At 46.5% G+C, this 13148-nt stretch overlaps 1 protein-coding gene across 2 annotated transcripts in view; it reads left to right on the top strand.

Moving 5' to 3' along the window:
• Positions 1-13148, top strand: part of COL9A3 (collagen type IX alpha 3 chain) — a 35557-nt gene that overhangs the window by 19577 nt on the left and 2832 nt on the right. For both annotated transcript variants that reach the window (XR_009933789.1, XM_062505326.1), the window contains exons 18-31: positions 816-869; positions 1278-1331; positions 1620-1673; positions 2265-2318; positions 3043-3087; positions 3919-3972; positions 4335-4388; positions 6418-6471; positions 7379-7450; positions 10395-10430; positions 11768-11812; positions 12040-12072; positions 12510-12656; positions 13017-13071. Coding sequence is in view for 1 of the 2 variants with exons in the window: in XM_062505326.1 (XP_062361310.1) it covers positions 816-869; positions 1278-1331; positions 1620-1673; positions 2265-2318; positions 3043-3087; positions 3919-3972; positions 4335-4388; positions 6418-6471; positions 7379-7450; positions 10395-10430; positions 11768-11812; positions 12040-12072; positions 12510-12656; positions 13017-13071 (811 nt within the window). In the remaining variant the exon portion in view is untranslated. The remainder of the gene's footprint in view (positions 1-815; positions 870-1277; positions 1332-1619; positions 1674-2264; positions 2319-3042; positions 3088-3918; positions 3973-4334; positions 4389-6417; positions 6472-7378; positions 7451-10394; positions 10431-11767; positions 11813-12039; positions 12073-12509; positions 12657-13016; positions 13072-13148) is intronic.

The following is a 13148-nucleotide window of genomic DNA, read 5'->3' as shown; positions in this document are numbered from 1 at the left end:
CAGCCTGGTTTATTCCTCCTTCCTGAGCCCTGCTGCCAGTGAACAGGATCTGTGCTGACCACCTCCATCAGATCATTTGCCCTTTTCCCTCCGCTTAGAGCAATGTTATTTTACCTGACCCAGATTTCATTGATGTCTCTCCCTTTGTCATGCCCCACACCAGAATAAGTTCACCACATTTCCATTGCTCTGTGTGCTTCACTGCCCTTCCTTGAGCACCAGCAGCTGTGAGCAAGCCCTGGAGAAGGGAATATTCATTACTTTTGGAGGAAGAATCAGCCCTGCCGTGAGCTTACATCCCTTGAGCCTGGTCTGTTCCCAGGTGCCCACAGCTCTCAAGGATTTTTGCTCCAAGCAGGAATAGCTGTGTATTGAGGATGCAATCCCCATCCTTCTGCAGTGCCACCCTCTGGGGAACCTTCCCTAGTCCTGCAATTATAGAAGAAATTCATCCAAACTAAAATAAAATGAGGTGCTTTCTCACCAAACCTTTCATTACACCCAGCAGGATCTAGACAGTAAATATTAAAGCTTTTCTCCCACTCTGTTTCTGCTTAAAGAAATTGCTTCATTAAATGAAGGGGAAGATGGTCTCTGCCCTGAGGGATTCTTGGCAAAGTCCCCGCTGCAGAAAGTGTGTCAGGAATTAGAGTGTAACTGAGAAAGTACAGCCGAGCTCTGGGGGAGCTGTGTGTGCTCACACCTCTGCTGACACCAGCTAACAGCACCAAAACCTCCTCATTTCACCCTCAAAGAGGCAATCTCTGTCACTGTGTGATGGAGATGCTTTAATGGCTTTTCCTTCTCTGTCACAGGGAGACCAAGGCAGCAAAGGACCTCAGGGATTCCGGGGGCCCAAAGGTGACACTGTAAGTGCAGTCAAACACCCTTTGCTCCAGTCTGGGATGTGACAGTCCAAGACTGTTCCATAGGTTTACTATGGCTTGTGCCCCTTCATTTGCTTGAAAGGAGTGGAAGCATCATCTCAAAAATGAGATGCTTAACACTTACTAAAGATGCCTGAGCCGTAAGATGTCCAAGTGCTGCTATAGCCTGGAGCACAGGGAGCAGATCTTACGTCCCCAACCCTTGAAATGATCAAGAATTTTCTCAGGTGTGTCCCTGGTTTCCTGGTGTGTCCCAAAACAACTTCCATACTTATGTGGACAGAGAGGACCCAGGTGAAATGGAATGAGATGTCCCTACAGAATTTGAGTATCATCTTTCTTGACTGTTCTTCAGGTTTACAGTTTAACACAGGATTTGTTGTTTTCTAGGGTAAACCTGGACCAAAAGGAAACGCGGGTGCTCGTGGACTCATAGGAGAACCTGTAAGTCAGTTCAGTAGGCTGCAGGTCTTGCTGTGTGTCTTGCTTGCAGATGAGGAGATAAAACACAATAGGAAAAAAGCTGCTTCTTTCCACCTTTGCTGTCAAGCTTCTGCTCTGAGGGTGTCTGTATAAATCCAGCTGGACTAAGCCATAGTTGTACTGCTGTTAATGAAAATCTCCCAGTACAACTGCAGCTGGACTCATTGCCAAAAGCTTCTTTGATGTGAATGTATTTTGCAAACCACAGAGCCTCCTCCTGCCCTAAACGTGTGCTGTCCATGATTGCAGGGAATGCCTGGCAAGGATGGGCGGGATGGAACTCCTGGACTCGATGGTGAGAAGGTTTGTAAAGTCCTGCCTAAACACTGCAGGGAAGGTTTCTGAGACTCTGCTGGGAGTGATGCAAAGCCACTGATGCTCCTCAAGAAACTTGGCTGGAAAGGTTTTCCTTCTGAAAAGTTTTCTAACGTTGTCACTAGTGAAGGAGGGTGAAATTCTCCCCTTAGTTAGGCCCAAGGGAATTCCCTAAAGAAGGAAGGTGCACATACGTGAGCTCAGCTGTGCCCCTGGACTTAGTGGTTCCTGCTGGCTGACTCCAGGCCTTCAGAGATGCCTTTTCAGAGCTGTTGACAGAGTTGATTTTGATAGCCTGGAGACAAAGTGCTGTCAGGTGCTGCTTGCCGGGTTTTTGAACGGTGGTCCTGCAGGAATATTAAATGTGGGCTGCCAGGGAAAGCTGGGAGCTGCAGGAAGTGGGAAGCACCTGTGAGCTCCTGTCCAGTGGGTGCTCACTCTTCTAGACACAATAGCTCTTGGTCCTGTGCTTGCAAGGAGGGAGAAAAGTACAAATGGCTGTTTGGGCATGTGTCTCCTGCCTGTGCCAGGCCATTTCCCAGTGCTGGAGGATCCCTCCTAACCTCTCCCTATCCACAGGGTGACTCAGCTCCCGTGGGTGCTCCTGGAGAGAAGGGGCCAAACGGACTTCCTGTGAGTATGGAGCAGGACTGCCAGCTCTGGGGGTGCCAGCAGCTCGGTGTGCCTGCAGAGACCCTTCCTGGGGACAGGGGAGGGTCATTCTGGGCTCTTTCACAAGGAGCTCTAGTTAAACCGAGAGGAAATGCACTTTTCCCACCATGCAAACAGGCAAGGAGTGTGCCAGACAGGGTGGGAGAACACCTGGAGCAATACCACACAGTAATTCCCTGGCTGTTGGCTTTTCTGACTCCTTAAATTCTAGACTTGAGGGGGATTTTCTCTTTCACATCCCACTGATCTACATCCCTTACGGAGGGAGGTCTGGGATATAATATCCTGAGCTCTGTCCCTGCCTTACTCCAGTGCTTATTGGCAAAATGTTTCATCTCTCCAGACTTCCAACTATTTAAAAGAGATAAAGTATTCCTTTCTTCCTGCATTTACAAAATATTTTGAACACCCCTGGAGAGAGGTTTTTGCTGTACAAAATGTTTCTGCTGCTGGTGGTCTATTTGTATATTCCTGCTCTTTGGTCACATGCTAAGGATTGGTGTTCATGGAGCTGCAAGGGCAGCACGAGAGACATTGAAGTCATAATTTTCACAGTGAAAGCTGCAGAAGTCCAAACCCTCCATTGCTTCAAGCAAAGGTCGCTCCTTGTGAGTCAAATCAGACCAGAATAACAAATTTAATAACTTCACTTCTTCTGACATTGCTTTAATATAATTTTTTTCAGGGTCTGCCTGGAAGAGCAGGTATTAAAGGCTCAAAGGGTGAACCAGTAAGTGAATCTCTCTAATGACTGGGTCTGGTGGGGAAAGTGGTCACAGCAAGAGTTTTTAGCTTTGGGGGATTGGGAGGACTTACCCCAAAGTGATGATTGCTGTATTTCTGCTGGGGCTGAAGAGCAGGAATTAGGTAAAATAACTGGGCTGGCACCTGGTTCAGTAAAGACACAGCAGATACACAGGAGAGTCATCTGTGGCTTAGTAAACCTCATCCTTTTGTCAAAGTCCCTGGAGGAGGCTTGATCTTTGGGAATCAAAAGGCTGAGCACCAGCAGGAGCAGAATGATCTCATCTTGTCTTCTGCAAATTTTCCCTCACCTCAGGAGAAAAGCTTCCATGGTGCTTTAGATTTACACCTACCTGTGTGATTAAATAAAATCTCAGGCAGGCCAAAGCAGTCCAGCACAAAGCTGTGTCCTTTTTTTTTTTTTTCCCCTTTTATGAAATTTTCTCTCTGCATCATTATTGCTGCTAATCCTCAGGGAGGAGAGCACACTGCAGGAAGGTGGTGCAGGAACCTCCTCCTGACAGAGAGGTGGTGCAGGAGTGAATGTGATGGCATGTGCTGGCACCCCTGTCTCATGTAGGACATGGGGACACTGCCCTGGGGCTGGCAGCTCTCCCTGGTCACTGGTGCCAGGAGAGAGTGTGCAGGTCACCTCTTCTCTGGTGCTGTGAGTTTTGCCTTAAAACTGTAAAGGTTTAAAGCTGTTTTTATTTCCTGATCCAGGTTTTAACACCCTCCTCCTTTTGTTGCTTCAGGTAGGACAGGAATGACTGCCTGAAGTGATGCCCTAACTGAGTCTTTGCTTTGTGCTCTGCAGGGCAGCCCTGGAGAGATGGGAGAGGCAGGTCCCTCAGGAGAGCCAGGCATCCCTGTAAGTGTCCCACATTTCCTCTTAGCATGGGCTCTGCTGGTGAGTTTTAAACCAAACTGGGGCATTGGAGCTCACGTGCTGTTTCCTTGCATAAATAAAGCTTCCTGTGATGCAGCACCTGTAATCCCATGGGATTGAGCACTCCAGGCATTCCACACTGGTGTGGAGCTCCCCAGGGAGCACTGAGCTGGCTGGGCAGGGTGCTGGGCACAGGTACAAGGCAAAACCCACCAGCTGTGAGCTGGCAGGTGGGCCAGGAGCTTGGGACTGAGCAGCCTGGGATCCAGGAATATGTCCCAGAGGGTGGGAAGGGTGGATTTGTGACTCCTAAATATCACAGCTGACTTTGGTGTCCCTGCCAGGGCGATGTTGGCATTCCTGGTGAGAGAGGTCTGCCAGGACCCAGAGGAGCAACTGTAAGTACAGGGTTTGTGTGTGAGGGTCACTCTCTGGCTGCAGCAAAAGGACATTTTCTCTCTCTGGGGTGCTCTGGCAGCAGAGAAATTCCTCCCCCAAGCTGGGTCAGATCCTGTTCTCACTGACAGCTCCATGCAAATGCCAAGTGATCCCTCCCATTTCACTTGGCACTGCAAACTGCAGCTGTCCAGGAGGTTTGTGGAGCTGCCACAGTCTGGCAGGAGAGACTGGGCAGTCAGCAAGCTCCTCATGACACAGGAATAAGAAGGTTCTGCTCATGCTCAAGTGAGGCACTAGTGAAGCAGAGCTCCTGTTGCCACCAGCACAGGACACCTGAAATCCTCCCGAGTCCTGCATGCCTTTCCCTGGAGCAGTGGATTCCCTGCAAAACCTGAAGCCATGCATACAACAAAACTGGGAATAACTGCATAGCTCCCTGCTGTGTCCCTGCTCAATGGCAGAGATGATAACAAATGACATCAGGAGGGAAAAACCCTGATTTTGATCCCACTACTGAAAGTTCTTTGATACCTTTTTCATCTTGTCACTGCCCAGCTGGTGCTGCTGTTGGGGTTGGCTCTGATCTTTTAGTGGTTTTGTTGTTGTTTTTTTTTTTTATTTTATTTTTCCCCCCATCTTAATCTCATTTTGAAATCCAGGAGCCTACAGCAAGTCTAATATGATTTCTGGTACGTGACACTTGGAAGAAATTGAACTGCATGATTTATTGTTTGTGAGCAGCTGCTGCTTTAACTTTCAAGGAGAGGGAAATCAGCTTTAGAAATAAACTGTATTAATAATGTTTGCTTTTATGTCTGCAATTTTTCATCAAAATGGCTGGCCTCACAAAAGATACCACCTTATTACAACCAAAAAGCAAAAGCAGTTGAGCTAATTGTGTTGGTGCAGTTGTAGCTGAACCCATGGTTATGTCTAACCTGGACTTCTCATTTCTGATTTGTTTTATTAGAATCATAATTTATTAGTGAAGACTGGGCTGTTCCAAGAGAGGTACAGGATTTTTCCATTGTTAAGGCTGTTTGGCTCAAAACAATTTGGGTTTTTTTAGCTCTGAGTACCAAGGGTTTCTCAGAACCTGTCAGGTCCCTCCAGCTCCCACCAGCAGCTCAGCAGAGTCGTATTTGATGTAATTTAACTCAACTTTCCTAAAGCTTTGTATTTATTACTTTCAAAGATCCTTACTGAATTACAAGCAGAAAACAAAGTGGAAACCAGTAACCACACAAATATCTGAACAGTTGTTCAGCTCTTTGAGGACGATGCTGCTTTATGCCAGTGGCCAGTTTGAGGTTTGTGTGCCCCTGAATGCTCCACCCAGCAGGGATGGCAGTGAAAGGAGCCAAAGCTGCAGCCCTGCCTCATGACAGAAGCTTGCTGAAGGCATCTATTTCAAGAAGACAGTTTACAAAATGAGATTTAAATGCCTAAATTACTTAGGGGTTTTTTTTTTATCCAAGATCTTTATTGGATATGTGATTTTTCTCAGGAGAAAGCACTAGAGACTCCTAATGGTAACATTCATGTCCTGTCTGGTGAGCTCTTAAAAACCTCTGCTCTGGCAACAAAAACTGCTGCCATTTTGTACATTGCTGGAACCAAGGATGTCCAAGCAAATGGATGCAATTGCCATTTTTCATTTCCAAGGGCCTGCAGCACATGTTTTTCAGTAGTTCCTTGCAATCAATTAAAAGCATAATATTGGCACAGCAGATCCCTCCAATGGATGTTGCCTATGTTCTACCACGCTGCCACTTTTTGCTGTCCCTGATCTCTACTGCTCATGAGCATGGTATGTTCTTAAGCACTGATTATCCAAATAAGCCCTTCTGTTAATAACAATGCAATTACCAAAGCTCAGCAAACACCAAACACCACTTTGCAGTGGTTCAGCAGCAGTGCCATGGGCAAAGTGCTGCACACAGAACTGCACTCTGCCAGTTTAATGGCACAACTGACTTACCTGGCCCTGCTTTTTCTCCTTACCAAAGCTGCTCTCTCTCTTTCCAGGGACCCCTTGGCCTCCAAGGCCCCATAGGAGCCCGTGGTGTCAGAGGTTTCCAGGTCAGTGTGATGAGAGGGGTGATTTTGGGCATGGTGTTCTCTGCAAACCTTTGGCCAGACAGTTGGCTGATGGCAGTGGGGGAAAGGAAGAAATGTCTTCCCATTTGTCAGAACCAGTGTGACACCTTCGTTACCACGGGATGGTGGAAAGAGCACAAGGCCAGATAAGCTGCCTGCAGGAGCAATTTCTATTTAGTGTTTGTTTGCAGAGGGAGGGATTGAGCTGTGAGCCTGTTCCCTGGCACAGGGTGCCCAGGGAAGCTGTGGCTGCCCCATCCCTGGAAGTGTCCAAAGCCAGCTTGGATGGAGCCCTGGCCAGCCTGCTCTGGTGGAAGGTGTCCCAGCCCATGGCAGGGGCTGGAATGAGCTGAGTTTGAGTTTTAAGGTCCCTTCCAACCCAAATTATTTTATGGGTTTTTTTTGAGTTTGGTCTTTGTCAAGACACCTCAATTTCTCCTTGATCTGGTCCACTCTGCCTGTATTTCTTCAGTGAACTCCTCCTCCCTTTTGCTGTACTGAGGTCTCCAGTATTTCTCTTCCTTCTCCCAGGGTGTGGGACCTCCAATCTCCACTCCCCACTGGCACTGGAAGAGGGGAGCATCACTTGTGGGAGCACAGATATTGAAGGTTTATTGGTTTTAAGAGGTTTTTTTACTGAAAAACCCCGGCCAAAGGTTAGAGCACCTTGGCACGTGCCTGAGCTTGGCTGTGGACCAGGAGAGAAGCTGGAATGAGCTGTACCAACCAACACAGGTGGTCCCCAGGTCCTGGGGGAAAAGGGAGAGAGGTCATCCAAAAATAACCTTTCTGAACACATTGTGGAGACTGCTGAACTTCCAGGGTGCTGAAGGGTGCAGGGTTTCTGGCACTGTAAGCTGTAGCTTGGTTTTTGTTGTTTTCCCAACAGGGGCCCAAAGGTGCCAGTGGTGAGCCTGGCCTTCCTGGCCCGACTGGGATCCGTGGAGAGACAGGTGACAGGGTAAGGACAAGACACCTGGGACTAATTCCTCTTTGGGGTGGGGATTTAGGGGGTAATGGGTTCCCAAAACCTGGTGTAGCCTTCCCTGAGGCTGCCCAAGTCAGACCTTAGGGCAGGCAGCAGGGCTCATGCATCTTGTTCCCTCTGTTCTTGGTTTCTATTTCACTTCAGAAACTCCCACTATTTTCAGACAGGGTGGATTGTTTAAAAGTGAATTCCAGGCCCTATCCTAGCCAGAATAGAGAATATTTGGGATTTTTCCATGTTCCTTACACTGATTCCACCAAAGCCTCACTCCCCAGGAGCACAAGAGAGATGCTTCATGAATTTTTGTAACTCAGATACTTGATTAGACTCTCTGGGGTTTTTTTAAATTACAGTTTTATCAGTGACTTTTATTTCTGAACAGCAAAACACTTAGGCATCCCATCTCACAATAAATGTGAATTTTCATTTAAATGAATTCATTTTCATTTGAAAGAATCCATCAGGGCAAAGTGAGCAGCATTTGTTGGGAGCTTGCAGGAGAACAGGAGCCATGTGTTCACCAGCTCCCTCCTCCCCTTTAGGGTGAATTTTTTTTTTTTTTTTTAAATTCTTTAAGTTGCTTTCTGTGTAAGTAACTGCAGCAGCACCACAGGGGTTCCACAATGGTCCTTCTGTGCTGGCTCCAGGCAGGTTTATAAAAGCCTCTTGGAGTGACTGTGAGCTGGAAGTGTGAAACAGGAACATTATTGTGGAGCTGTGGGGCTCTGGACTGCATTCAGGGCTTTGCTGTGGTGAAAAATGTACATTCAGAGGGGAAGAGGCCCCTGCAGGAAGCACCCAGGGAGCTGCTCTAAGCAGAAGGAGGGAGAATGTTTTGCTTAAAGCAATAAAAAATAATCTAGGTTTTATTTCTAGCTCTGAAGTTCAGTGTAGTTACTCTAAGATGTGATTGTTGGTTGCTCAGAATGAGAGGAAACGGCCTCAAGCTGCACCAGGGGATGTTTAAATTAGATATTAGGAATATTTTTCACAGAAAGGGTTGAAAAGCATTGGAACAGGCTGCCCATGGAAGTGGTGGTCGCCATCCCTGGAAGTGTTCAGACAAGGTGTGGATGTGGCCCTTGAGGACGTGGTTTAGTGGTGAGCATGGTGGTGGTGCTGGGTTGACCCTAAACCCTCAGATTGTGTTTTTATAGCCTGAACAAACAGCCTGTGCTGCTGGGGGTGGTGCTGGGCACACACAAAGAACCCAGAGGTCTGTGCTGGGCTTGCTTTACTGCTGGTCCTGACGTGGATAAAGAGAGCTGCACTCACAGGATGGATGCAGTTACCCTGTCCCAGCTGCAGCCAACTCATCAAACTCTCCTGAAATCAACTGAGACTTTTCTGTGAAAAAAGCAAAATCCCTTCATGCCTGAACTAACTGAGTACTGACAGGCTTTTTCACAGTCCTTGGGCTGACTGTGGTCAGGAGTACAGACCAGAATTTCAGTAAATGTGTTTGCTGGAATGAGACATATGAGTGGTTTAGTACATTTGACTGTAAGATACAGAATAATGTTGAGATAAAATACATCAACCATCTTGCTGGAGTGGGGTATGAGGAGGGGAAGGGTTTGACTGTTGTTGCTGACTGAGGCAGCAATAGACAAATATTTTTCCTAAGGATTTTTATTGTGATGAAATTCCTGAGGATTCTGGATGCCAGCAGCCATCTGGGGCATTGCCTGTCTGGGCTCCCTACTGGAGCACTAAATGCCTGGACAAAACCATGAGTTTTTTTTAACTGAACAGATTAAATGTGTGAAGACACAGGACTGGCAGTCCTGAATTCCTTGTTCCTGCTGCTAGGAATTACCATTGCAGTGAATTAGAGTTTTGAATTAAAATCCTCTGGGCTAGGCTTGTCTTTAAGGGGGTATTCCTTGCAGGACTTGGTCTTGAGTGACTGAACTGGATTTATTGCCATAAAGTTTCATGGATCCTTGAGACTCTGTGAAGTCAGAGGTATAAAATTTAGATGAAAATGTTCAGAAAGGAATATATTGCTTTTGCCATCAGCAAATATAAAACAGGTGTTATAAAGTTTCAGCCACTCTTGCATTTCTACACTCCATTGTCTGTTTCTCTGAGTTATTTTTCATTAACAGAAATCCCCCTTCTTTTTAGCTTAGTGCTTGAATTGAGCAAAATAAAATGTCTTTGTTGTGTGTGTTTGTCCTCAAAGATTCTGTTCTGCTGGGCCATCTCTACATCTAGTTAATAAAAAAAGATCAGTTTGCAGATGCCAGATTGATGAGTGTGCTGTAGAAATCCTGCTTGAAGGGTAAAATGGCTGAATTTCACATGTAGAATTTGCAGTAGAGAAACAAATCTGGGGTTGTCCTGAACTCCTTGTTGACTCTGCTCTATGGAGCAGAAAAATCATCAATAAGGCTGAAAATGTCTCTCTGTGAATGTCAGGTAGATAAAGATAGAAGGATTTTCCAAATTACCTGCATTATTCCCAAGGTGATAATTAGTTCATCATCTAAATATATTTTATTCCTATGGCCATGTTGTTCCATGAATCTTTAAATCAGGAGCACCTAATTGCAAATCCTAGGAAAACTGACAGTCTAATTAGGCCCTGAAAAAAAAGTCTTGGCTCTTCCCTCCTGTGGTATGAAAATATTCTTTTCTGTTTTATACCACAAGCAAATCCAAGCTCTTCCTCACATCACAGGCTGAGAAATCATCCCACAACACAAACCAGGGGCTGTGGAGAGTGTCACAGAGCTAGCAGGGGTGCTTAAATCCCTCCTTAGTTCTAGGAAGTGTCAATGAGATTTGTACTCTCTTGGCAGCTGGGAGACTGATTCTGGCTCCTTGCTGAGCGAGTGTCTGACCACACCAGCAATTCACAGGGAAGTAACAGTTTGAGCTCATCTGCCTCCTTTCTCTTTCTTATTTTCAGGGTCCTCTTGGTGTTCCTGGTCCCAAGGGAAACCAGGTAAGTGAAAACTTTCATGCTGTTGTCAGCAGAGGCATTTGAACCGAATTTCAGAGACAGCCTTTGACAGCACAAATGGCTTTCTCTTCCACAAATGAAAATACTCTGCAGCAGAAACCAAAACCTTCTTTGGTCCCGTTTTCCCTGCATTGGCACAGATGTTGTCTGTTCCAATGGAGACTCATGAAAATGCTGTGGTACAAACCCTGAGTGTTTTGTAGCCACAAGGATCTGTGCAGGAGCTCCTCACATCAAATTCCTCCCGAGTTAAGTTTAGAAGTGCAGCTTTTCTTCAACTTCATGTGCCTGATGAGGGATATTTCACCCTAACCTCAAAGCTTGGCACACTAATGAACCAATTTAATCTTATACTTTTTTCTGCTTAACTTCCACACTTGGTTTCATCTCAGCAATGAGCTTTTGGGCCAGTTTTCATCAAATATATGGCTTTCATTAATATGTGATTGTGTTCCTGCAGAAAGTGAGGCTTTCCTAGCAAGCCTTGCTGGTTTGGTTTATATCAGTATCAGTGGTAACTCTGATAACAAAACTCTGTTTTGTTGCTAAGGGGATAGACCAACCCGATCTCTGTTTGTCTTGGGATAACTTCCTCTGGAAAGCCATGGAGTCACCATAACAATGTTCATTATCTGCTCTAATAACAGAGCTCTGTGATGAGCCAGCTCTGCCTGGGGAAGGGCAGTGATTGCAGGGATTTGTGTCACCCCAGTCATGCTCAGATTGCTCAGGCTGCTGCTGGCTGGAGGTGAGCAGCAAAGGGATGCTCCCTGTCCTGGCTGGTACAGTGGATGTCACCAGAGTTTTGGACACTCTTGCATTCCTGTCCCCAGGGGTCGAGAGGGATGTTCCTCACCAAGAGATCACTGCAGTTTGAGGGTGGGATGAAGCTGTTCTGCTCAGGAGGCCATGAGAACAGGGACACCCATCATTTGGCTGTGGCTGCAAACCCTGTTTTCTGTGAGACACAGCAAGGGGAGCTGAAGTTTATGTTCCCTGCTTGAAGAATGTCAGTGCCAGCCTGTGGATGTCTTTCATGGCCACCCCATCACGGTTCTCATCCGTGTGAATTCAGCCTTTCATCCAGGTGCCAGCTTGTTGCAAAGGACACCCAGTCCTCATGCCAGCTGCCTTGTGCCACACGTGCCCTCATCAGCAGGGCAGCAGCTGCTGTGGAGCCCAGCTTTGGGAAGAGAGAAATCCCTCCTGCTGGAGCAGCTGTGGCTGCTGAGAACCCCCATCTCCCTCACGTTATCCTGCCTCGGGGTGATCCTTGCTGTCAGCAGTAGGTGCAGTGTTAACTCTGGTCTCTCTTTCAGGGCTTTGCTGGAGCAGATGGCCTCCCAGGTGACAAAGGAGAGCTGGTAGGTGTCTTTAAATTCAGTGCAGTTGACCCCTCAAATAACAGATGGGTCCAGAAAGCCATGGATCACTATGATCAGTTGGAATAAAACACCTGAGATCTCCAACCCTGCTGTGAAAAGAAGGCAGCCCAAGCCTTGCGCACATCACATCAGCTTGGGAGATTGGGCTTCAGATGTGCATTTGCTGAATTAATCACTCTTTCTTATTTCCCTTTTCTTTCTGACAGGGTCCCTTTGGACCCCCTGGCCAAAAAGGAGAGGTAAGTGTCAGACACTGGGAGCTCATTCTCCAAAGGATTTAAGAGTAAGCATGACCATTGCATCTTTATAACCGCAGAATAAACTGCTCTGGTGTCATTCCCTAGAAGCAGGCTTTCCTCACAATCATGCTATAAAATCTGTGAGAAAAATGGGGGGTTGTGGCATTCAAAATATTGAAATCTGTTTGATAATTTTGCTGTAACAAAGACTCCTCATGACCTATGTATGCAGAAACACCCTTAGGATGAAAGAAATGTAGCTGAGCCCAAATCCATTCAGGAAACTTAAAGAAAGTCTTAACCCCCAGGAGAAAAGAATGAACCATAACTTCAATTTCAAGTGGTTTTGTTGTGGTTTTTTTTGTTTTTTTTGTTCGTTTGTTTGTTTGTTGTGGGGTTTTTTGTTGTTGTTGTTTTTTTGTTATTCTTCCCCGCAGCCAGGAAAAAGAGGAGAACTTGGTCCAAAAGGTGTCAAAGGACCTAACGGGACAGCTGGAGCACCAGGGATCCCAGGACATCCAGGACCCATGGGTCACCAGGGGGAGAGGGGTGTCCCTGGCATCACAGGAAAACCTGGACCTCCTGTAAGTATCTGCTGCTTATGCAGCACACTCAGGGAGCCTGTGAAGTGAATAAATGGATTGTGGGGTTTGGATGCTCTCCAAAAAATAAGCTCCTGCATTTCAGCAGGCAAGAATAAGGCCAAATAAACCCTGGATTAAATATCTGGCCTAACATTAAAATTCATCTCTGCCATTCCTACAGCAGAGTTGTGAGGGGAAGCTGTCACCTTTTGAAGAAGGGAAAGAACTCCCTGCTCTTCATGCAGGACCCTGTGCTGCTTCCCGAGCTCCTGGAAATGTGTTTTATGTCCTGCAGCTTCTGCCAGGGCTGCTTGTTGATAAGGAGGTTTCTACAAGGACAAATTCTTCTGTTAACTGCAGGGCAAAGAGGCCAGTGAGCAACATATCAGAGAACTCTGTGGGGAAATGATAAATGGTGAGTATTACTGAGAGAAAACTGACTTTAATTACCAGATGAGTAGATCCTGAACATAAAATGGGATTTGTTAATTT

Source organism: Cinclus cinclus, chromosome 18, assembly GCF_963662255.1.
Source record: "Cinclus cinclus chromosome 18, bCinCin1.1, whole genome shotgun sequence".
Taxonomy (NCBI): domain Eukaryota; kingdom Metazoa; phylum Chordata; class Aves; order Passeriformes; family Cinclidae; genus Cinclus; species Cinclus cinclus.
Note: the sequence above shows the minus strand (reverse complement) of the source record. Positions and strands in the feature narration are given on the sequence as shown.